Raw genomic sequence first — 26,132 nt, 5'->3', positions numbered from 1 at the left:
TTTTCTTATTGAGATATAAGTGACATATAACATTATATTGGTTTCAGGTATACAACATAATGATTCAATATTTGTGTATGTGTGTTTGTCACTGTTGCACCTGTTGCCTCTACCTAAGTTGCACAAAAATCCAGCAGTCAGGACTTCACAGAGTTAGGCCTTGTCTACATCTAGTAAAACAAACAGGTGATAGGGATTTAATTTCCATATGGCTTCAAATGAGACAAACCTTGCTGAAATGAATACCGTTGTCTTAAAGCTAGAACCTATCGGGGCGCCTGGGTGGCGCAGTCGGTTAAGCGTCCGACTTCAGCCAGGTCACGATCTCGCGGTCCATGAGTTCAAGCCCCGCGTCAGGCTCTGGGCTGATGGCTCGGAGCCTGGAGCCTGTTTCCGATTCTGTGTCTCCCTCTCTCTCTGACCCTCCCCCGTTCATGCTCTGTCTCTCTCTGTCCCAAAAAAAAAAAAAAAAAAAAAAAGCTAGAACCTATCTATCTGAGGTTTTGATAACAATGCTGATAGTTAATAACTGCAGGAGGGAACAATAATGATATAGCCTAAACTTCTCATTCAAAGGGATTTTTGGGGTGCCTCGCTGGCTCAGTCAGAAGAGCATGCAATTCTTGATCTCGGGGCTCTAAGTTCGAGGCCCACAGTGGGGGTAGAGATTACTAAAAAATAAATAAACTTAAAAAACAAAGCAAAACAAACAACAATAACAAAAACCTGTGATATTTAAACCTGTTTAAAATATTCAGAAACGGGGCGGCAGGGATGAAAAAATATATATATTCAGAAACTGGGTGCCTGGGTGGCTCAGAGGTTAAATGTCTGACTCTTGATTTCGGCTCAGGTCATGATCTCATGGTTCGTGAGTTCGTGCCCCACGTTGGGCTCTGTGCTGGCAGCATGGAGCCTGCTTGGGATTCTTTCTCTCCCTCTCTCTGCCCCCCTGCTCATGCTCTCTCTCTCTTAAAATAAATAAATTTTTAAAAAAGGAAAAAAGTTTAAAAATATAAAATATGTATTCAGAAAACTAAGAAATAAACTAATAAATCCAAATACTTCCAGAATTAACAACAACAACAAAAAATCATTCCAGAATCCAAATTCTTTCAATTCACTTTCATTTAAGTAGAAAAAAATCAAAAGCCCCAGAAATCTTCAAAGAATATAGCAAAACACTCTAACAATGTGTTGAAGCTTTAGATAACTCCAGACCAAAACATATACAGACAGAAAGCGGAATGTGACATAGATATCCTTCAAGCTATGTCTCAGTCCTACCCCGAAACCCAAGAATTATTCAAGATTACATTAGTAATTCCTTTCACGTACCTGTCAGCCATATTTCTCCACTTGAAAAGCAAATTACTTGCAGAATCACCAATGGGCAGATCCAATCTCTCTTTAAAATATTTGACAATGCCTTGTTCCTCCAAAAGCACAGGTACTCGATATGTAGAAGAAACATCATGGATACATATGACCTGATTAATGATGATAAAACACCATATTTAAATGGAACACCACAAATATGCCTCAAGAATGAGCCAAAACTCAAGAGACATGGTAGTTCATTTATATTGATTGAGGAAAAGCAAGAGCCCAGTGACTCAAACAAGAGGCAGAATTAATACAAGCTTACTTTGATCTAATCATGAAACTCTTTGAACTCCTTATTCTAAATTGGGAAACATGGATGCTGTGGTAGTATGTGTATATATATATATATACATATATATATATATATATATGTATATATATATATATATATATGTATATATATATATAGACTTTGCTCTCAATTTCTGGCACAAAGCTTTAAAAACCTTTGGAATTTCCTGACAGGGGTAGGGTTATCTTTGTTATGCTAATGAAGTGACTCCTGGTGGCCCCTAGATGGCTTCAGGATGGGAGTTGGTCACCAGAAAACCCAACCAAGTTAGGCTAGAACTTTCAGCCACTTGACTTCCGAGGACAGCAAGGGGGCTGGAGCATGAGTTCAGTCATGTGACCAATGGTTTACTCAACCAAGCCTATCTCATGAAACCCCTATTAAAAAAATTCTGGACACCAAGACTCAGGGGGCTGTCCCGGTTGGTACACGTACAGATGTACCAGGATGGTGGCACAGCCTGACTCCATGGGGACAAAAGTTTCTGCACTTGGGATCCTCCTAGGCCTTGCCCTACGTATCTCTTCATCTGGCCGTTCATTTGCACTCTTTATAATAAAATGACAATAGTAAGTATAGCATTTTCCTGAGTTCCATGAATCGTTCTAGAGAATTATCGAACCTGAAGGGGTTATGGAAAGCCCCAAATTAGCAGTCAACCAGGCAGGAGTGGAGGTGGCTTGGGGACACTGGAAACTTTGGTGTCTGAAGTCGGGGGGGGGGGGGGGGGGGGGAAGTCTTGTAAAGAATTCAGCCCCCAGGGCACCTGGATGGCTCAGTCGGTTAAACATCTGACTTTGGCTCAGGTCATGATCTCACAGCTCGTGAGTTCGAGCCCCGCTTCGGGCTCTGTGCTGACAGCTCAGAGCCTGGAGCCTGCTTCTGTTTCTGTGTCTCCCTCTCTCTCTCTGCCCCTTCCCTGCTTGTGCTCTGTCTCTCAAAAATAAACATTAAAAAATTTTTTTTAAAAAAACAAACAAAAAAAACCTCAGCCCTCAAATCTGTGGAGTCTGATGCTCACTCCAGGTAGTTAGTGTCAGAGTTGAAGTGCAGGACCCCAGCTGGTGTCAGAGAATTGGTGTTGGAACACGGATGCTTTATGTGTCAATATCTAAGACATCTGGCCCAAGGCATCACCTTCTAAGTCTAGGCTAAAGCAGTAACACTGAACACGTACACTGTGTCTTCTAAATGTGGGTATGTGGTTCGCTTGTGCATTCGTTTGTTACTGTTGCTGCTGGTGTAGTGCTTTTGTCTACTCCCTTCATTTGGATACATTTCCAAGTACATATTGAACCCAGCCAAATTAATTACACCTGTTAGAGGAGAATGGCTCCTTTAAATGTCAGGTGCTATGGTTGTTTTTCACATCTATCCTAACGAACTTTCATCCCCCTCTTAAGTACATGTGAGGGGCTGCTGGCAGGCATTTAAGGGTCTGCCACATTCTAAGTCAATGCCAAAGAAATGTTCTTCTAACTCTGTGTGTTCAGTCTCCCCAAATCCATTGCCAAATCCACCCAAGGGTTCCTAAGCTGTTTGGACATCACCAACTTGGTACTTAGAGGACTTTTGGGCCTCACTTGGAACAAAGAAATGGGAGCGTTAACTCACATCAGAAAATAATAACGTGCTGAAAAATGGCTAATAAACTAGCCTGTGGACTGATAGGATAGGGCATTCTTCAGAATCTATAGTCCTGTAGAAAACAGGCTCTGTGTGGTCAGAAATTTGCATTCTTCTGTTCTCAAAGCTCTCAGTAACCCAACTCTGAAAACTGTATCCTCCTTCCATTTCAGTAACCAAGTTGTATTTATACAACACAGACACAAAGTACTATGTACCAATAGGAAGGATACAAAAAACAACAGAACAAAACCAAAGTGGCTTGATGACATACAAATACAGGAGAGTCCTTCAAACCTGCCATCACATTTTTCAAAATAGTTCAGACATGTGTGCTGACCCGGAAGCATTAGACAGGAGGCTGTGCACGAGACTGCCTCCAGAGATACAGAAATCCAATTAGAGGGTTTTAGGCTTCAAAGAACCCAGAGCTAATCTGAAGAAAACAAAAGGTTCCTGCCAAACCTCACCTTTTTCCTGAGTGCCATTCATATCGCTTTGTAAACTATAGCCAACTCTGATCCCTTACACCTAAGCCTCGTTGCAAACAAGAGACAGATAAGAGAATGAAAGAAAAAAGAAAAAGCTCTCAGATACCCAAATGGAAAGTCCTGCAGGACAGAGGACGTGAGCCCAAATCACCGTACAGTTTCTGTAGCAATGAATTGAACTGAGACCACTGATGTAATCAGAAGTGATAGTGTGAATGTCAATGTAACGTGTGGTCTGGACGGAGCGAGCTGTAACACATACAAAGGAGAAATCGCAGTGAAAGCAATAAGTGTCCCGGAAAGACAAGATAAACAGACGATAAGCAGGCTTCACATGGTTCTCTCTCCAGAGGTTTGACTGTAAGTTAAAAAGCCCACCTGGCTTTGTACCTGTAACTTGAGGAGTGATTATGCAAAGAAACATGTGATCTACCTAAGGAATCAGGAGTCTCTCACATTGTTCACTTCAGGGCAAGGGAGCTGTGGCCGGATATGAATCTCCCAAAGCTTTCATAAATGCCATGAAAAGTAATATGATAATTGAAGAGATGCAAAACATTAGCATCAGCAGAAGTGCCTGCAAAGCAATAAAATCGAAAGAGCAGCACTAACCTGTTCAGGGTTCACATGACAAAACATTGAAATCTTTTCCTTCACGGCCATTTCGATAGGCGTTGAACTCCGGCAGACAATCTGTCAAAGTCAGTTTTGCACAGGTCAGCAAGCAGGAACCCAGCTGTTCGTCCCACCATTAGTTTTCAGGAGGATGCTATATTAATCTCTTCTTTCAACCAGAGACCTGACCAAGTATGTACCTGTTCATTCTGGGTATTCCACCGGACTCATAGAAACACCTGAGCACTGATATAAGCCAGTATAATCAAACTCAACACAAATCTACCAGTAAGAACTCAAAACGTCCAGGCATCTCTAGTAAACAAGAGGGAAGGCTCACAAATGTTGCTTCTTTAGATATAAGAACAGAGCTTGACCAGGGGTTGGCAAACTTTTTCTCTAAACGGCCAGAGAGTAAACATTTTAGGTTTTGCAACTCAAGAAGTGACTGTCCTGACTACTCAGTTGTAGCAGTGCAGTACGAAGGCAGCTGTGGACAAATGTAAGCAACAGATGATACCATGTTCCAATAAAACTTTATTTATGGGCAGGAGGCCTGCAGGCCCTTATTTGCTAACCTCTGATCTAGACTATTCTGGTGATAACTGGATGACCTGTTATAAGTAAGAGCAGTGACAGCCCACCCTAGTGGGCCTCAGGAAAATCTCAAAGGTCCCACCTCACTCTAAAAGACCTAAGGACCATAAAAATGACAAGATGTTGCATTTGCCCAGCTGTCAATGTGGCCAATCGCATGAGGACCCTGAGGAGAACAGAGCGCCAGTTTAGAAATGTGTGAAGCTACCCTCGAGGATATGGGACTGTCCCTCCCCTGGCCCCCAGAGACACGAAGTTCAATGTCGAAGGAACCATTTGAGAGATAGAAAGGACTTAGATGATGCTATAGATCAAGAAACGGAGGTCCTATTCCAAGAAATTTACTCACTCTCCTTAACTCACCAGATCAGGAGACAGGCCTAACCCTCTCAGCGCACGGACACTGTTTTGTGTGGGTTTGGTTTTTTGTTCTCCAGTAGCACTGGGCTGAAAAGAGATGGGTCACTGTCAGTATATTGGATATTTAGCTCTTCTGGATAATGAATGGCTCCCTAGCTTAAAATATGGAATAAATAGGCAGAGAGTTTCTCTTTTGCTGTCCTGCCCACTGCTCCCTTGCAGTGTATTCAATAAACTTCTATCTCCTTTTTAAAAATGTGGAACAAATAGAATATCATAGGAAGACTTTTAGAAGTTGCTGTCCACAGGGCTGCCTGGGTGGCTCAGTTGGTTAAGCGTCCAACTCTTGATTTCAGCTCAAGTCATGATCTCACAAACTGTGAGATTGAGCCCGGAGGCAGGCTTTGTGCTGGCAGCGTGGAGCCTGTCTGGGATTCTCTCTGTCCCTCTCTCTCTGCTCCTGCCCCACACATGTGCACGCTCTCTTTCTCTATCAGAAAATTTAAAAAAAAAAAAAAAAAGATGAAAGAAAGAAAGAAAAAAGAAAGAATTTGCTGTCTATATACTTATCTGGAAAGCTCACCTGTGGAACTAGGCTAACATGGATATTGCAGAAATTCTCTCTTTTTGCTTTAAACTGGAATTGTCTGAATGCTTCCACAAACGGCATCCCTTCAATGTCTCCAATGGTGCCACCCAACTAGGAATGGGAAAAAAAAAACAAAAACACATGTGATCTTCCACAGTATATAGACTAACAGAAACATTATTAATAAACAGAGCACAAGACAGGGCACGCCAAGGTGGCTCACTCGGTTAAGCATCCGACTCTTGATTTTGGCTCAGGTCATGATTTCATGGTTCGTGGGTTTGAGCCCTGGGTTGAGCTCTGTGATGACAGCATGGAGCCTGCTTAGGATTCTCTCTCTCTCTCTCTCTCTCTCTCTCTGCCCCTATCCCCCCCTCACTCACGGGCGCTCTCTCTCAAAATAAATAAATAAACTTAAAAAAATAAACAGCACAAAAACAGAGGTTTATACACACACCAAAAATCATTGAATTGTATACTTAAAGCAAGTGAAATGTATGATATATAAATTAAGCGTCACTAAAACTGTTTGATATGAAAAGGAAAAGCACCGTACATTTAAGGAGATGAAACAAAGGAAAGAGAAAATGGAAACTAGAAGGTAAACTAAGAAGAAAGGATACAGTGTAACATAACCAGGTAAACAGGTAAGAGAATAAGCAGAGAACATCACGAAGGGAAAAGAAAACGGAGCGCCTGAGTGGCTTAGTTGGTTGAGCACCCAACTATTGGTTTCAGTTCAGTTCATGATCGATCCCTGCATCCCATTCTGCACTAGGTGTGGAGCCTGCCTGAGATTCTCTCTCTCCCTCTGTCCCTTGCCCAGGCTTGCTCTCTCTCTCTCTCTCCCCCCGCCTCTCTCTCTCTCAAATTAAAAAAAGGAAGGGGGGAGGAAGAAAGCGAGGTCAAGGAGGGCTCTAAGAATGACCTGACTCCTGGGGTGCCTAGATGGCTCAGTCAGTTGAGCATCCGACTTCAGGTCAGGTCATGATTTCCCAGTTCGTGGGTTTGAGCCCCACATCGGACTCACTGCTGTCAGCGTAGACAGTGTAGACAGATCACTGCTTCAGATCCTCTGTCCCCTTCTCTCTGCCCCTCCCCTGCTCATGTGCTCTCTCTCAAAAATAAAAAAATAAAACATGTAAAAGAATAAAGAATGACCTGATTCCCATGTTATAAGATCCTGTTGTGTGGAGACAGAGACTAAGTTAAGTAAATGAATTCTGCTATTACTGATTCACTTTACAGATAGTAAATCCCCCCATTCAAAAAAATGGGGAACCATTATAAAGCTGTCAACGCTTCATCTCACCAAGATTGAAAAAAAAGTTTAAATTTTTTTTTAAATGTTTACAAAAAAAAAAAAAAAAAGAAGGCTTTAAGAAAAGGGAATGCATAAGCAGATAAAAAGATCCACAATATAGGCCACTGAGGAGTGAGATCAGCTAGTTCCTAGGGGTGAAATACCTTGTGCTCTCTCTCTCTTTCTCTCTCACTCTCTCTCCCCCTTTTCATGTGTATACACACACACACACACACACACACACACACACACACACGCACACACACACACCCCTGCATGCAGCTGAACATTTCTTTTTGCGATGGTGATATTACTAGAATTAAACAACTGCTATTAAAACATGCTGGCTTTCTGAATCAGGTAGTGCCGAAAGAATATTCCTGACAGTGTAATCCTTTGATAAATGTTAGCTTAATTTACAATGTGCTTCCAACAAGTAAGGCATTTTAAAGTAAGCATTTACTTTAGGATAAAATTTGCCTTAACCTACGCATCCTCACCATATTTAAATACTTAAAGAGATCACCTGGATTTTAAAATTATTTCTTTAGCATGTGACAATCTACTGCATGCTCAACACTATAAATGAGGTGCTGAGAAGAATTTAAGACAATGTGCTCTTCAGGAGCTCAGAATTTAGCGACAAAAATCTAGCAGAGGTAAAGAACAATAATCAAGAGTAAAACTTAGACACTAACTGGAATGATCCGGACGCTGAGGAGGAAAGAGATCATGGTGGGCCCAGTCCCAGAACCCACCATCTTGTCTGGCTTCAGCTACCTGACTAGGTCTGAAATCTACTACGAGCCCTGGCCTGTCTTCCCAGCACAACTGGGTTTTGGAGCCAACAGTCCTTGACATCCCGGATGGCTCAACAATTACTCAAACTTACCGTGTCCCAAACCGAACTCCCCCCACCCCTTGGCCTGTTTCTCCGCGTGTCTCCTCATCTCAGCAAAAGCGTCTCTTCCCACTAACTGGTTCAAGCCAGCTGTCTGGAAATCATCCTTGATCTCCACTTTTCCTCATCCAACTGAGTCCAGTGGGTCATACCTGTAAAACCTCTTGAAAATCTCTCCCCTGCTCTCTATGCCCACCGTTACCACCTTAGACACTCATGCCAACACCACCTTTTGCCAGGATTATTGCAATAATCTAAACTAGGGGGTGGTAAACTACAGCCCCACTGCTTGCTTTTATATATAAAGTTTTATTGATTGGCCAAAGGTATGCCCATTTATTTATATACTGTCTGTAGCTGCTTTCACACTACAATGGCAGGGTTGACTCTCTGACCCTCAAAGGTAAACATATCTACTATCTGGCCCTTTATAGAAAAAGTTGGCTGACTGCCCCCCCTCCCCCTCCAAATGGTCTCCTAGCTTCTCCCCTCTCCTATCCTACAATTAAATCATCTGTCACACACCAGCAGAGTGACCTTATAAAAACTCAGAATATTAAAACAAAACAAAACCTCACAATATATCTCTTTTGTGCTTATACCCTCAGTAGCTCACTGCTTCACTAAAAATAAAATCTAAATTCCTTTAGGCAGCCAACAAAAACCCTACATGATCTGGCCTTTGCTTAGGGTTCTAATCTCATCTCACGCCCCTGCTCGCCGCCCTCCCCCCGCCCCCCCACTCCCCACACACCCTGCCTGTGCATCAGCCCCACTGGCTTCTCAGGTCCTCAGATGGGCCGCTCTCTTCCTTCCTGCCCCTTAAGCTCTCTTACCCTCCTTCTTTATTTATCTACACCTATCTCTTCTTTATCCTTCAGCCTGAGAGGCTATGTCTTCCTCAGAAAGCCAGACCTTGCCACCCACCTAGAGTAGCCTCCCTCCCACTGCTCCCTGTCAGAGCACTGTCTGTGCCCTTCCTACTAACCCAGCACCAGGTGCTGTTATTTCGCGTGCGCACTTGTTTCCTGCCACTAGCTATAAGCCCCAGGAGAGTAGGAACATACCTGCCCTGCTCCCTACCCTATCTCTGGCATAAGCCCAGCTCCCTGCACACAGCACTGGGGTTGAAGGGGTTCAGGACAGGTCTCCCAGAAATATGCCACCTTGCCATGATTATTTTGAATTAAAAGCAATCAAAACCCAGCAGATTCAGGAAAAGTTCTTTACCTCCCCCTCAACTGCCTAAATTTACATTGGGTAGTGCGGGATCCCTGTACCGGGAAGAAAGTTATTCCCAGAGATCCCCTTTACCTGAGAAACTTAGCTGCATAACAGGGAAGTCCGTTTTCCAAACATCCTCTCTGTCTCCCTGCAAATGGCCTTCCTCCCTTTGTATCCCCTAGGCCTCTACTCCTCTCCTTGGTTCAGGGTGTCATATAAGCCTCATTTTGCCTGATTGCTTGGGAATCTCTCATGTTTATATGGATTTTCTGTACGTATGTAATACAGCCTTTGATTTTCTCCAGTTAATCTGTTTCATGTCAATTGGATTCTTAGACCAACCGGAAGAACATTGAAGGGGAACAGTAAAATTTTCCCTCTCCAACAGGGTTTAGCTTAGCAGTCATCTCAGGGCAGAAGGGTCTCAAAATTCAATATAAGCCCTAGGTAACAGCATTCTAGTACCTGTTACCATAACTGCAATGGAATCAAACTAAGAAATCTCGAGACTACATTGTTACAGAAAAGAAAATGATTCTTTATTAATTTTAAGTCAGATAACAAAACACAATTAAAATTCAAGCTTTCTGGGTGTGGCACAGATAGAAATATACGACCTTTCTGTAGGAGAATGAAAAACTTAATTATGAAAATCCTAGAAATATCACATGCAATCAGGAAATTGGCAGGGGGTGAGGGGTTTAAGTGCTCACCAACTGCAAGGTACCAGAATCTAATGGGAAAATATTTTAGGGAAAAAAAAGGTCTGCACTGAAACTAAACCATATAGGGACATCTGTTTTTTCATAGGTGTACTCTGGTAATTTAAGGGCAATCTGAAAACGGAGGCAAAAAGCTTTAAACATTATCCACTTCTGCCCTCACATGGCTTACAGTGGTACTGCACAGTCTCAGCCAATTTGGAAGATCCCATGACCACTCCTCTGGCTCCCGATTACCATCATTGTCATCAGAAACCTTCTGTATTATTACTAGAATACTCCTAAGTTCATTATTTCCCCCACACAACAAGGAAAATATCACCCATAACAATGTTTTAAGACTTATCCAAAGTTGAAATCAAAGCAACAGCAAATTTATGAGATGTGCAATGTCTGTTTTGCCTTTAAGGAAAGGATTTTCTTTTTTGAAAGAAAGAGAGAGAGAAAGAAAGAAGCCTTTTATTCCTTTAAGCCAGGCTTAAATTATTTCAGGTGTATGTGGAGATAACCTGGACTAATACAAATAAAGCTTGTCAGCTCCACGGGTCTGAGAAGTAAGAGCCTCACCAAAAGGCTTTGGAGACATTTCAACAGCTTCTACACGCTTAAAACTGAAAATCAGCCTGGTGGTCTTTTTTTCAAAAGCTTAAATAGTGCACAAACACAAATGTTGAGCACAACTTAAAACGAGCCCAAAAGGCTGCCTGATCTAGTGTCCATTAAGCAAATATATGAATGTCAGGGTTATATGAAGAAGGAGCTTTGCTGGGGACAACTTGTCACAGTTTCTCTGTTTCCCAGAAATTAAAAACGAAGACGAGGAGTCCTGAAGAGCAGGGCTCAGGTCATATTTGCCTTCCTATGGCTAGCAGCTAGCATTGGGACCAGTGCCCATTAAGCGCCAAATTAATGTTTTTTAAGCCAAACCAATCAATTCAAGAACAGGATAAAAATTAATATAAAGAACAAAGGCATAAAAAAAGAACAATATGCAAGTACAGGCCTAAAATGTTTGCTTGTTGTTTGATGGGATGGAAATTTCAGTTTAATTTGAGATGTCATTGAGAATTCTTGATTTTACTGTACAAGTGGAATCTTCAACAGTTAGAGTCTAAATCTGTAGTATGCAACTTTGTAAAATGATGACAAAGAGAATCAGGTGTGCTGGCCCCAGAAGGAAACATAAAAGCTTTCTTCAAGGATGATTCTCAAAAAACAATAGCTAAGGGGCGTCTGCGTGGCTTAGTCCGACTTTAGCTCAGGTCATGATCTCACGGTTTGTGAGTTTGAGCCCTGTGTTGGGCTCTGTGCTGACAGCTCAGAGCCTGGAGCCTGCTTCGGATTCTGTGTCTCCCTCTCTTTCTGCCCCTCCCCCACTCGCACTCTGTCTCTCTCTCTCAAAAATAATAAATAAACATTAAAAAAAAATTTTTTAGGGGCGCCCGAGTGGCTCAGTCTGTTGGGCGTCTGACTTCGGTTCGGGTCATGATCTCGTGGTTCGTGAGTTCAAGCCCCACGTCAGGCTCCTAGCTGACAAGAGCCTGAAGCCTGCTTCAGATTCTGTGTCTCCCTCTCTCTGACCCTCCCCACTTGCACTCCGACTCTCTCTCTCAAAAATAAATAAACATTAAAAAATTTAAAAAAAATTGTTTTTAAGCAATAGCTAAAAAACAGACAAAATGAAAAAGAAGGGTTAAGAAGGCTCTTCTCAAGGTCAAATTGGGCTTATATGTTAATGATGTTCAAAGGCAGTTCAATTACATTAAAAAAATAGATTTACCCCTTCTCCTTTTCTGTGATGATAATTTATTTTTTTAAAAAGGGCAGAGGCAAAAACATGCATACACATGACCATTTGGAAATTTTCCTGTGATTAAGGTTAATAGTCTTAAAAAAAAAAAAAGGCTATTTTTTGCCTTTCCTGTTGCTAGAACAGCAGAATCTAGTGAAAGTGCTAGACCAGCACTCTCCAATAAAAATTAAAATATTTAAAATTTGGTTTTTTTATTTTTATTTTTTGAGAGAGAGAGGGTGCAAGCGAGGGATGAGGCAGAAAGAGCTAGAGAGAGAGAGAAAGAGAAGCAGGGCTCACCCGAAGAGGAGGGGCTCACGTTTTTACCTAAAGTGGGGCTCGAGTTCACCCGAAGCAGGGCTCGAGCTCACAAACCATGAATCATGACCTGAGCCGAAGTCAGAAGCTTAACCAACTGAGCCACCCAGGCGCCCAATGTTTTAACGTTTTTAGCTGCCACATTCAAAAGAGCAAACAAAAGTAAGCAGGAGAAATTAATTTTAACATTATATTTTATGTAGCCCAATATATCCAAAATGTTATTTCATAGCTGAAAAGGCTCTAAAGAAACATAAGGAAAGAATGGGGCACAGGTGTATCAAAATGTTAAAGAGCAGTCGAGCTGAAGTTAGAACTCACTATGATCCACCACAAAGGCTTGTGGCCATGCAGCAGCCAGGTCCCTACCACAGACCTGGAGCTGGCAGAGGCTATCACGGCATTGGCAGGGGAGCTGGCTGTAAACAGATGAGGTGAGGGGCTTACGGTGGACGCTGTGGAGGCTATGATGATTATAATGGCCATAATGATGGGGGCAGCTGGGTGGCTCAGTCAGTTAAAGTGTCCGACTTCGGCTCAGGTCATGGTCTCGCGGTCCGTGGATTTGAGGCCCACGTCGGGTTCTGTGCTGACAGGTCAGAGCTTGGAGCCTGCTTCGGATTCTGTGTCTCCCTCTCTCTCTGTCCCTCCCCTGCTTGTGCTCTCTCTCTCTCTCAAAAGTAAATAAACATAAAAAAATTTTTTTTTAAATAATGGCTATAATGATGGCTATGGATTTGGGTCAGACGGATTTGGAAGAGACCTCAATTATTGTTTTTCAGGAATGTCTGATCAGAGATAATGGAGGGGTGGCTCTACTTTCCAGAGCACAACGGGACATTGTGTACACACGCGGGGATTATCTTACACAGCTACTGAGAACGACATTTATGATTGTTTTTCACCACTCAACCCTGTGAGAGTACGTACTGAAGCTGGTTCTGATGGCAGAGTCGCTGGTGAAGCAGGTGTCGAGTTTGCAACTCGTGAAGATGCTGTGGCAGCTACGTCAAAAGACAAAGCAAATACGCAACACAGATATATAGAACTCTTCTTGAATTCTACAGCGGGAGCAAGCGGTGGGGGCTTATGGTAGCCAAACGATGGGAGGCATGGGCTTGTCAAACCAGTCCAGTTACGGTGGCCTGGCCAGTCAGTGGCTGAGTGGTGGTTGTGGAGGTGGCCATGGTGGCCAGAGCAACATGAGTGGATATGACCAAGTTTTACTGGAAAATTCCAGTGATTTCCAATCAAGCATTGCATAGGCAGCCAAGCAGCAGCGAACAGCAGCGACTACCAAAGTGGAAGCTGTGCATCTCTGGGAGTGAACAAAATGGGAGGGATGTGTAGCATGTCCAGTATAAGTGATGGAGGGGGAAAGTATTGATCCTGATCACTGACTCGTGGTCAACATTTTTCTTTTTCTTTTGTTTTTAATGTTTATTTATTTTTGAGAGACAGAGAGCATGAGCAGTGGAGGGGCAGAGAGAGAGAGGGGGACAGAGGATCCGAAGCGGGCTCTTGGGCTGACAGCAGTGAGCCTGATGCAGGGCTTGAATCCACAAGCCATGAGGTCATGACCTGAGCTGAAATCAGACGCTTAGCTGACTGAGCCACCCAGGCACCCTGAGAGAGAGAGAATCTTAAGCAGGCTCCATGCTCAGCATGGAGCCCGAGGTAGGGTTCGATCCCACAACCCCAGGATCATGACCCAAGCCAAAATCAAGAGGCAAACACTCAACCAACTGACTCATCCAGGCACCCCCAAGTTATTAGGTATTTTACATTCTTCTTTTTATGCTGTCTTTGAAGCTCAGTGTGTATTTAAAACTCTCAGCACATCTCAATTAGGATGGGCCACATTTCACGTGCTGAACAGCCTCATGGGGCGAGCAGCTACCATATTGGAGACAACGAGGTAACCTGCATAAACCAGAGGTGTGAGGACTTGTCCTACCTTCTTCCAGGCTTGAATGAAATCATCCTTGGGCTGAACTTTAAGATACTGAAATTGCTAAATGGCATCTTCAAGCTGACATTAATAAGTAGTTTTTTTAAAGTCAAAAGTCATGCACGTGGTTAAAAATTGTAGGGGCCTGGGGTGCATGGCTGGCTCAGTCAGTAGAGCATGCAACTCTTGATCTAGGGGTTGTGACTTCAAGCCCCATGTTGGTCAAAGAGATTACTTAAAAAAAATTGTAGGGGCCAAAGGCAGGCCACCCCAAGATGGGCCAGTCTGACATAAAGATTATTTTAAGTTAAAAGCAATCAAGACCCAGTAGATTCAGAAAAAGCTCTTTACCTACCCTACAACCCTACCTTACCAACCCTAAGTAGAACTGTGATAGAGGACCTGCTCCAGGAAGAGAGCTATCACCATAGATAACTATATCCTGATACGAACTATGGTAGACAGGGAGGAACTCAGCAAAGTCTGATCAAATTCCTCTCTGTGTCTCGCTGTTTCTGAGTGTAACAAATGTAAACATTTGTTAACCCAGCATTTTCTCTCTTCCATCTTCTTGAAGGTTACATTCCTTTCCTTTGCAGACCCAGACACCTACCCCCTTCTCCTCAGTTCAGGATGACATATATACTTCATTGTGTCGGACTCCTCTTGGAATTGCCATGTCTATGCGGATTGCCCACGTGTACGCTATTAAATTTGGTTTTCTTCTGTCTCATGCCAATTTGATTCTTAGTTCAGCCACAAGGACCTCGAAGGGAACAGGAATTCTTGTGCCCCAACAAAATCAAATTGTTCGAAAGAGCATACAATAAAAAGCAGGAGTCCTGTGCCCCACCTCTTCCTCTCCCAAATCCAGATTCTCCAAGGCAAGCGCTTTAACTCCTTCGTTCACGATTTCTTCTGCTGGTTTCTTCCACATCTCTAAACACCATCTCGCTTGACTCTTTCTTAACTTGCCCATTTCAGACACCTTCTATAAAAACACAAATCGACTTCCTCCTGTGACGGATGAGGCCGAAGCTCTCTGCCGCCCCATCCCCAGGCGGCAATCTCAATCGTTACTTCTATTGGCTACTTTCCTAACCTGAGACACTTTTGCGTCTATTTTTTTTTTTTTTTTTTTTTTGCCAACCACCACCAGTTATCTGCAGCTGCCTCACAATGGAAAATGAGGTTCTTATCTCCCTCTCTCCCTCCCTCCCTCTCCAGCACCCGCCACGTCTCCACCTCACAAATCCTCTTTTCAAAGCTGATGACATTTACATCCCTGCTTTGAAGCCTTCTCTGATGCATCATGGGGATCGATTCTAAAACCTGAAAATTCATATAACAGACTGACTGCGTAAGTCTCCTTCACTGAAGAGTCACGCTATGTCCCAGTTCTCATATCAGATGCTATTCTTCCTGGAGCTTTTATCTGCCTTTCCCTTGTCTTACACTCTGCCTTTATCATTGCCTTAATCTGTTTGCAAACTATTCACTGTATTAGATATGAAATATGTTTTGGGGCGCCTGGATGGCTCAGTCAGTTACGTGTCCGACTTCGGCTCAGGTCATGATCTCATAGTTTGTGGGTTCGAGCCCCACATCAGGCTCTGTGCTGACAGCTCGGAGCCTGCTTCAGATTCTGTGTCTCCTGTCCCTGTCCCTCCTCTGCTCATGCTCTGTCTCATTCTGTCTTTCAAAAATAAATAAATGTAAATTTTAAAAAATTAAAAAAAAAAAAAAAAAGAAATACGTTTTAAGAGAAGCCAGCCTAGTTATGCAGGTATGTTCAGTTTATACAACTTCATCAAGCTATATTCCTATGATATGTGCACTTTCCTGTGTCTGTGTCTGATACTCCAATTTTAAAAAAATTCTAAAGAAAGCACCCTCTCTTTTCCTCATCAATTGTGAAGGAAGAAATAGCAAGGGAGAGAAACTTTTGCATAGCACACTTATACATTTATATGAAGTTTAACATACTTAATCATATGCTACTATGGTAGTATGATCTATGGTTAATAAATGATAGCACGGCACATTTATGTTAAGTTTATCAGCTCTGTTAACAAAATGTGAACGCCTGACATGCCAAGTGTTTTATATAATTGCACTTAATCCTCCCAACAACCCTGTTAATATCATCTGGTTTGTATTACAATATTACATAATTATCATGTTATAGATGAGTACATTGAAGCTTTGAGAAATAATTTGCCAAAAGTCACACAGGCATCTTAATAGTGGCCAGTAATTTTTGAGTACGTACTATAGGTCTGACACCATTCTAACTACTAAGTGTCTTATTTAAGCCTCAAAACATTATCCCTATTTAGCAGATGAGTAAACTGAGGCACACAGAAGCACACTTGTCCAAGGTCATCCAGCTGGTAAGTGGCGCTGCTTGGCTATGAACCCAAGCCACCTGGGTCCAGATTCTTAACCACTGAGCTATATACTACTTGAAAGTCACAACAGAAATCTGAATTTGTGCAGGCGGTCCATAGGAACTAAATGGTTCATTATTCTGCTGTCCTGCCTAGCAATTGGGTCAACTGACGTTTAGATAAGGAGTACATGCACGTTCCCATTCATTGAGAGGAAGGGAGTCTACAGCCATACCACCCTGAACGCGCCCGATCTCGTCTGATCTCAGAAGCTAAGCAGGGTCGGGCCTGGTTAGTACTTGGATGGGAGAGGAAGGGAAACAGTAAACAAATAATAGGTTTCAAATACTGTGTTCTTTCTTTAAGCAGCTAATACTCACTTCTCACTTCCAGATCGCCACCACCATCAGATTTCCCTAACTCCGTCTCTCTCTACTTCCAGAGCACTTTGTAAATACAGATGACCTTTGAACAACATGGGTTTGGATGGTGTGGGTTCACTGATACATGGCTTTTTAAAATAAATACAGCAGAGTACTGTAAACACATTTTCTCTTCCTTGTGATTTTCTTAATAACATTTTCTTCTCTCTAGCTTACTTTATTATAAGAACATAGTACATAATACATATACGAAGTATGCGTTAATTGACTGTGTATGTTATTGGTAAGGCTTCTGGTCAACAGTAGACTGTTAGTGGTTAAGTTTGGGGGAAGTCAAAGTTACACATGGATATACAGGGATATTTTCAACTGGGGGTGAGGGGAGAAGTCAGCGACCTTAATCCCCAAGTTATTCAAGAGTCGACGGTACTCAAAGAGCACTCACCAGAATGCATCATGCAACTGACTTCTCTCCACATGCAGGTGGCTGCGCACGCACCGATCCCAAGAGTACTCACCGTGTTCAGTGCTCATCTTGCCCACTGATCTGAGACCACCAGGGCAGGGACCATCCATGTCATTCCCTGCTGTAATCCCACCTCCTAGCACAGTGTCTAGCACATGGGAGGCCGTCTATACATATGTGCTGAATGAATGAAGGCTAGATGCTTAAAAACCCAGCAGGATATAAGTTTACAAAACAAAAATTTCTATGCTTGCCTCAATAACGCATATTTGGGGCTCTTCCTTATGACCATCCACAGGCACCATAGCTTGATTCATAACCCACTCCTGGACAGCATCAGTAATGTGAGGGACAACTGTAGAAAGAAGGAATAATTAGCACAAAAGCTTATTTCATGGTTATCAAGGAGAAAGGAACGTATTTGTGTCTTTAGACCTCCCAAATAACCTGAAAGCCACTTGGCAAATGAGACAAATTACATCTCTCATGTTATTATCCATCTCACTGAAATGAATATTATAGGCACAATATAGATTTAATCACTTAAATGTATGTCATTTCTATTGAAACTGACCGACCACGGAGAACAAGAAACAGAAAAGAGAAATGCCGTGTTTGATTCAACTAGAAACATCCATAATGTCAACTAAAACCTGCAGGGAGGGCTGTCAAGGGTACTGTATGCTGGACCCCACGGGGAAGAAAGACACAGAGTGGTCCGGCCCCACAGCCCACCAGCCAGTGGGGACGGGTCTGCTCAGGGTGTAGATGAGACCTTCATGTTGACCAGGGGCCTGTGGCTGCTCACGTCAGGTGAAGAGGCCAAAAGGTGACGGCCCAGCAAGGATTTGAGGCCCAGAGGTCCCTTAGGTGGTGAGCAGGCCTGCAGCTAGTGATCTCTGCTGAAGAGACAGAAAGGCGACATCCTCTCGGGTACAGCCAACTAACTTAATGGGCTACACGAAGCAGGAACGTCGCCCTCTGGGAAGCTGAGGCAAGGAAGGATCTGCTGCCTGCTCTACCTCACACCCGCTGCTCCCTCGAGGTGGCAGGAAGTCGTCACCAACCGGTACATCTGGAATAACCCACATACGTGCAGCAACGCTCCCTCCCATGGGTCCTCCCAAGATCTACACTCAGGGGGAAAACTTAGAAACCACAAGCGTAGCTGACACCTAAGCCACACCATCCAGTTTCAGTAATAACACGGCTGATCTTTTGATGTCCATCCATCCAACCCCCGTGTCTACTTCTCAGCTGGTTCCAACGTGTAAGTGATTTAAAGGAGATGGGGAACTATCACCTTTACCATGTGGGAACGTATGAGTACTAGAGTTGGTGGGGATGGGAGGGAGAGAAGGGAGGACAGGGTGTCTCTCTTAAGACAAAAGAGAATCCTACCACTCAGGAAAAGGCTTGGTGAAAAAAGGGTCAGACCATACTACCAGCCACTCCAACCAGCCATTGAACTCCAGTTCAATCCCCCAGTGCATCCCCAACGCTGTCCTTCAAAGTGGAGTAAGTATGATCCATGCAAAGATACAAGAACAAAGGAGACAGACAAAATAAAAACAAACCAAAAAAATCCGCATCTCAATCAGGTAAAAGTGATGAATATGGTTCTCCACGGATTTTATACATAAAAGCTAAAGACAGATATATGGACTAGGAAAAACAATGACATTAGTAATAAACAAAAAGACTGATGAAAATACAATCAAGAACATGGAGGGTGAAGTAGACACCTCTGAATAAAACAAAGAGGAAAAGAAAGCAGAGATATGAAAAGGATTGGAACTTGTAGAGTTCAGGGACCTTCTCATCTTCACATCTATTTTGAGCAGGTGCTCAGCACACAGGTCTCGCTAACCTTTATGGAAAAGAATACCTTGTACTGTTTTCCCCAGGTAATCACCACGCCTCTCTTTATTGATCACATGCTGATATATCTTCCCAGTGGTGATGTTGTTGTCTCTATAAAGGTTAATATCCAAGAACCGTTCATAATTTCCAAGGTCTAAATCAACTTCTCCACCATCATTTAAGACAAATACCTCACCTAAGATTAAAAAAAAAAAAAAAAAAAAAAAAAAGGCAATGTAAATATTACAAATTTGCTTTCGGGGCGGCGGGCTGGCTCAGTTGGTGGAACGTGCGACTCTTGATCTCAGGGTGGTGACTTCGAGCCCCACATTAGGTAAATAGCAATTTACTTCAAAGCATGAGTGTCCTGGATTCTGGAATTGGCACAAGAACGTTTTAATTCCCATCTCAGGAATCTTAAGCCACAATTAAACAGACAATACATGGAAAGCAGGGCCCCAGCAGGCCAACAGGGCAACTTAGTTAAAGTGAGGCAAAAAAGCCAGTGTGTGCAACCAGCCACCTGCACAACGGCACCTGAAAAAGGACAGAGATAAAGACTTAATCACACAAGGATGATTGTGCTAACTATTGCGCATGTCTCCAGGTCTCCGCTGTTGCTGGAGGGCACTGATTGGGAGTCCAGTGTTCAAAAACCACCTTGTAAGAATTGAACCTCTCCCTGATCAAGGAAATTGTATCATTTACTCCGATTTCAAGATGTTCACACCAAAAAAAGAAGGTTGGTTAGCTTATAAACAGAAACAGAAACCTTTTTTTTTTTAAGTTTATTTAATTTGAGAGAGAGATAGTGCACAAGCAGAGGAATAGCAGAGAGAGAAAAAGAATCCCAAGCAGGCTCTGCACTGCAGAGCCGTATGCGGGGCTCGAACTCACGAACTGTGAGCTCATGACCTGAGCCGAAGTCAAGAGTCGGATGCTTAACCGACTGAGCCACCCAGGCACTCCTCAGAAACCTTTTATACCTTCATTCATGTCTACCTTAGAAAGTACCTACGTGAGGTCAGGAAGATCTCTAACTTAAAGAACAAAAGACCAAACTAATGAAATAGCACTATTTTCACATTCCCCAGATTTCATTTCCACTCCAAATTCCACTGTCTCATGTTAATGAGGAATCACCAATCTATAGGAGTCTTTTTACTTTGATCATCTTAACTTCTGACACATAAGGGAAGATCTCTGAAATCTCTTTAGTTGATTCAGGCCAAACCCAGTTGAATTTTTAAAGTCCTGAAATTTTAAATTCCTAAAAATTTAAAAGTACATACACATTATATTCCTAGGAGAGAAAGAGAAAATGTGAATGACAAGTCTTTAAAACAGGTTCTGGGGAGCCTGGGTGGCTCAGTTGGTTGAGCATCCAACTCTGGCTCAGGTCATGATCTCACAGTTGGTGAGTTCAAGCCCTGAGTCTGGCTCTGTGCTGACAGCTCAGAGCCTGGAGCCTGCTTCGGATTCTGTGTCTCCCTCTCTTTCTGCCTCTCCCCAGCTTGTGCTCTGTCTGTGTCTCTCTCAAAAATAAATAAACATTAAAAAATAATGATTTAAAAATAAATAAACAAAACAGGTTCTTAGATTTAGTGTAGTTATAATAAAAATTCCAACATATTTTTTCAACTTGAGGGTGACCCTAAAGTTAATTTGCTAGAAAAACAGGTGATTGGGGCGCCTGAGTGGCTCAGTCGGTTAAGCATCCGACTTCGGCTCAGGTCATGATCTCGCGGTCCGTGAGTTCGAGCCCCGCGTCAGGCTCTGTGCTGACAGCTCAGAGCCTGGAACCTGTTTCAGATTCTGTGTCTCCCTCTCTCTCTGACCCTCCCCCGTTCATGCTGTCTCTCCCTGTCTCAAAAATAAATAAATGTTAAAAAAAAAATTAAAAAAAAAAAAAAAGAAAAACAGGTGATCACCAAAACAAAGCACACAAAAAATAATAAAAAGCCCTTGTAATGAATAACAGCGAGTAAAGGAAGATCGAAATACATATGCATACCTATATTCCAATATATATAAAGATGGAATAAGATAGCATCCACAAATGTACAGAATCAAAATATCCAAAAGATCCCTACTACATAAAAGAATTTAATATAGGACCTGAAAATAATAATAATAAAAAACCTAAGAGCAGCATCACAAAATCAAAGTAAATAAACCACTCAGAAATAAACTTCAAAGAAACACAGGGTCTATATTTAGGAAACTTAAAAACCTTACTTCAGAGACAAATAAAGAAGGCATAAAAATAAGGAAAGCTGCTTCTAAAGCTCCTGAATGGGTCAGTCAATATTTTCGGTGTTCAATTCTTCCCCAAATTAATGCATAAATTTAAAGAACTTTTTGTCAAAAACTCCGACGCAACTTCTTGTAAAGTTGAACACAATGGTTCCTAAGTTAATTCTGTACACAACAAACATTTTGGAGTTCAGAAAAAAAAAACAAAGGAAGAAGAAAGGAATATGGAGAGCTCTGACCTACTTGATAATAAAAAGCTGCAGCTATTAAAATGATAGGCAGGAATAAACACAGAAATCCAGAACAGAACAGAGGACAAAGATAGACCTAAGTAGAGACAAAAATGTAGTATATAATAAAAGGTGGCATTTCCAGGCAGCACAAAAAGGATGAAATCTTTGAGAAATGCCATTAGGAATAGTTGGCTAATCAAAACAAAAAAAAAAAAAAAAAAAAAGAAAAAGAAAAAAGAAAAAAAATTATGTTACATCTTCATACATTCCAGATGTGTTATCAATGTTAAAGCAAAAGGAAATGAAACTATAAATATAGATCCATAAGAAAATATAGATGAGTATTTAAATATTCCTGTGGCAGAGAAGCCTAAAGTGACATCAAAGGCAGAAACCATAAAGGAAACAGTTGATATATTTAATCACATAAATGGCAAGTTGAAATTCATCAGTGACAAACAGAGGTAATGTTAAAGCAAATTTCAAATAGAGTAAAACCATATATATATATATATATATATATATATATATATATATATATATATTAATACACTTTACATGAAGTATTCTTGAAAATCATTTTAAAAAATCCAAAGGAAAATTGGCATAGCACATGGCATTAGCCAATTTTGCTGCACACCAAACAACCCTAAAATTTTAGTGACTTACAAAATGCTTATTGATTTCTCCCTTGAGTTACATGGGGGCTGTGGGGCAGTTGTGTGTCTACTCCATCTCATTCCAGGACCCAGACCTACACGGGGCAGGCAGTTCTCAGGGAGGAGAGCAGAAGCACCAAAGAGACAGAGCCAGATCATGCCACGGTACCGAAAATTTCTGCTTCAACAAGGCAGATGTCACATTCACTAATGTCTCCTAGGGAAAAACTAATCACGTGGCCAAATAAGGTGACCAATCTCTCGGGTTTACCCAGGACTAATAGGGTTCCCAGGGTTTGGACTTTCAGTTTCAAAACCACGAAAATTCCAAACAGACCTGGACGATTGAAACACTGTACATGACCAAAGTCCAAAGTCAATGGGACAAGGAAATTTACTCCACAGAAGGAAGTTGTGTAATGGTTTCAAACAAAAATATAATCTACCATTGACTTCAATAAGTCATTCCACAGACAAAATGAAAATCAAAGAAATCCAAATTAGAACAATGAGATACTTTTTGTTTTGTTTTGTGTTTTGGTTTTCTCTCTGGTTAGTAAAGTTTAAAAAGAATAATATTCAGCAGGGATATAAAAATACAGGTCTTCTTAGGCAGTTGATGTGTATATAAATTGGTGCAGATACACAGCCTTTATCAGAAAATTCTTGGAAACAAGATGGAAGTTGAAATTTGAAGTTTTTCAGATTATGGAAAGGTACTATAGAAAACTCTCCATATATTAGAAAACACTTCAAATGCAAACACATTCCAAGTGAAATAAAGAATCAAACACATTCCAGGGGCACCTGGATGGCTCAGCCAGTTAAGCATCTGACCCTTGATTTCAGGTCAGGTCATGATCTTACAGTTCATGAGTTCGAGCCCTGCATCAGGCTTTGTGCTAACAGCGTGGAACCTGCTTGTGATTCATTCTCTCTCTCTCTCTCTCTCTCCCTCTCTCTCTCTCTCTCTCTCAAAATAAATAAATAAACCTTATTTTTTTTAAAAAAGAATCAAAACATATTCCAAGTAGAATAAAGACTAGAAATAGCCACACCTTTATGAAGATTTTTCAATTTTCAAAACTTTTGAAAAAAGACTATAAATAACCACAAACTTATGAAGAATTCTAAGTTTTCAGAACTTTTTTGATTTTAGAGTTATAGATAAGGGATCATGAGCCTAAAAACCTTTGGTAATATACATCATATGCCAAAAGCCTGAAAAGCATATGTGACATCAAAAATTCTGCACACAGGCATTTATGTTTAAAAAAATAAGACTTCAAGATTTCCATCACAGTGTTATTTATAATATCGATACACTGGAAATTATTTCCTATTATTGTACAGATTGTGTGCAGCCTTTAAGAGTATAAAATATATATAAATGTCCACATTACATTGTTGTAAAAATTAGATTAAAAACTAGTGTGACTATAAGATCCAATTCATTTAAAGTTCAAAAAAAAAGCAAAAGTAATGTCTGGAGTTAATCTTTACGATGTGTCAAAAAGTTTAGAGAACATTACGGAAGCATTTTCCTAATTGTTGAAAAATAACTCTGTTAATGCTCATCCCTACTAGTAGGTTACGCAGCACACAGTGTATTATGTAATACGTAATAAAAATAAGATGAAAAAGTAAAAAAAGAATAAAGCTAAAAAGAATAAGCAAAAGTAATCTATGGTGTTAGAAGACAGGATAGCAGTCACCTTGGTGGTTTCTGGTGGGGAAAGATGGAAGGAGCAAAGAGGGGTTTCTGTTTCTTGATCTGGGGGCCAGCTACACAGTATGTTCATCTTATCAAGTGGTACACTTACGATCTATGCACTTTCCTGCTTGCATGTAAAAAGTTTAAAAAGAAAGTATCTAGAGGCTCCTGGGTGGCTCAGTCGGTTAAGCAGCCGACTTTGGCCCAGGTCATGATCTCCCAGTTTGTGAGTTTGAGCCCCACATAGGGCTCTCTGCTGTCAGCACAGAGCCCACTTTGGATCCCCTGTCGCCCTCTCTGCCCCTCCCCTGCTCGTGTGTGCTATCTCCCAAAAATAAATAGTAAAAAAAAAGAAAGTATGTAAGTGCTAATATCTTTTAAAAAGTAATTGGCAGGGGCGCCTGGGTGGCTCAGTCGGTTGGGCTTCCGACTTCGGCTCAGGTCACGATCTCACCGTCCGTGAGGTCGAGCCCCGCGTCGGGCTCTGGGCTGATGGCTCAGAGCCTGGAGCCTGCTTCCGATTCTGTGTCTCCCTCTCTCTCTGCTCCTCCCCCGTTCATGCTGTGTCTCTCTCTGTCTCAAAAATAAAAATAAAACGTTAAAAAATAAATAAATAAATAAAAATAAAAATAAAAAGTAATTGGCATATATACTCAAATGTCAACATTACTGGGGCGCCTGGGTGGCTCAGTCGGTTAAGCGTCCGACTTCAGCTCAGGTCATGATCTCGCGGTCCATAAGTTCGAGCCCCGCGTCGGGCTCTGGGCTGATGGCTCAGAGCCTGGAGCCTGCTTCTGATTCTGTGTCTCCCTCTCTCTCTGCCCCTCCCCCGTTCATGCTCTCTCTCTGTCTCAAAAACAAATAAACATTAAAAAAAAATTAAAAAAAAAAAAGTCAACATTACTAATAGTTGCCCCAAGTGGTGGGAAATGGATGATTTTTATTTTCTTCATGACAGTCTATATTGTCAATATAACTGTCAATATGATCTATATTGTCTGACTTCTCTTAACAATGAAATGTTAAGAGAAGTATATTACCTTTATTGTAAAATAAAAAACATAATTTGTACTGCAAAAGGTACAATCAAAATGGTATCCTCATACACATGTTCATAATGTATGATCCAGCAACTCCACTTCTGGAACTCTATCCTAAAGAAATTACCCAAAATACAAGAAAGAACTGCAATTTAACCCCATGCTTTATAAGACGGGGAAATTATTCTCTCATACCGTGCTCATAAGGTGAAAAAGTGCCTGCATCGATGTTAATATAAGGGTCAATTTTGATGGCAGTGACTCGGAGTCCACATGATTTGAGAATCGTTCCAATGCTGCTCGCGATGATCCCTTTACCAATGCCTGAGATGACCCCTCCAGTGACCAGAATGTACTTCATTGGGAGAGGAGTGGCTAGGTGCCAGCACCCAGATATAATCTGAAAGATAATAAAATTAAGGGTCAGGGAAGAGAAACATATTCTCAAACCAGTGAAGCAGGAGGGGGTTAAACCAGAATTTCAAAAGCAGACAGCATTTTTCCATATAAAGTAAATTTTTGAAACAAAATCTTATTTTCTAGGTTTTCCATTTTCGTCGATATGCAGGAAGCTGTGGAAACTTTCTGCAAGCAAAGTGGCTGGCTCCATTGCCCCGATTTTCCATTTACCCCAACTCTGTCACGTGAAAAACTCTTGCTTTTCATCACGAGAAACCAAATTTTCATGGAATTCAGAGGCATGGTAAAATTTTTGCTTAATGTTTATTCATTTTTCAGAGAGAGAGAGAGAAAGAGAGAGAGAGAGAGACGGAGTGGGAGTGGGAGGGGGAGGGGAAAGCAAAGAGAGGGAGACACAGAATCCAAAGCAGGTTCCAGGCCTTGAGCTGTCAGCACACAGCCTGACGCAGGGCTCAAGCTCATGAACCACGAGATCATGACCTGAGCCGAAGTCGGACAATTAACCAACTGAGCCACCCACCTGCCCCAGAAGAGACAAGGA

The 26,132-nt window shown here is 41.8% G+C and overlaps 1 protein-coding gene and 1 pseudogene across 4 annotated transcripts in view; one reads left to right on the top strand and one right to left on the bottom strand.

The window, feature by feature from the left end:
- Positions 1–26,132, bottom strand: part of CTPS2 (CTP synthase 2) — a 105,956-nt gene that overhangs the window by 70,050 nt on the left and 9,774 nt on the right. For all 4 annotated transcript variants that reach the window (XM_081793010.1, XM_081793011.1, XM_081793008.1 and 1 more), the window contains 7 exons: positions 25,367–25,571; positions 19,295–19,465; positions 17,661–17,761; positions 5,951–6,067; positions 5,371–5,454; positions 4,408–4,488; positions 1,339–1,490 (listed from right to left, as the gene is read on the bottom strand). In XM_081793010.1, the coding sequence (XP_081649136.1) occupies positions 1,339–1,490; positions 4,408–4,488; positions 5,371–5,454; positions 5,951–6,067; positions 17,661–17,761; positions 19,295–19,465; positions 25,367–25,532 (872 nt within the window). In that variant the 5' untranslated portion in view covers positions 25,533–25,571. The remainder of the gene's footprint in view (positions 1–1,338; positions 1,491–4,407; positions 4,489–5,370; positions 5,455–5,950; positions 6,068–17,660; positions 17,762–19,294; positions 19,466–25,366; positions 25,572–26,132) is intronic.
- LOC145714368 (heterogeneous nuclear ribonucleoprotein H2-like) lies at positions 12,334–13,936 on the top strand (annotated as a pseudogene).

The sequence above is a fragment of the Panthera onca genome, chromosome X (assembly GCF_046562875.1).
Source record: "Panthera onca isolate mPanOnc1 chromosome X, mPanOnc1 haplotype 2, whole genome shotgun sequence".
Classification (NCBI taxonomy): domain Eukaryota; kingdom Metazoa; phylum Chordata; class Mammalia; order Carnivora; family Felidae; genus Panthera; species Panthera onca.
Note: the sequence above shows the minus strand (reverse complement) of the source record. Positions and strands in the feature narration are given on the sequence as shown.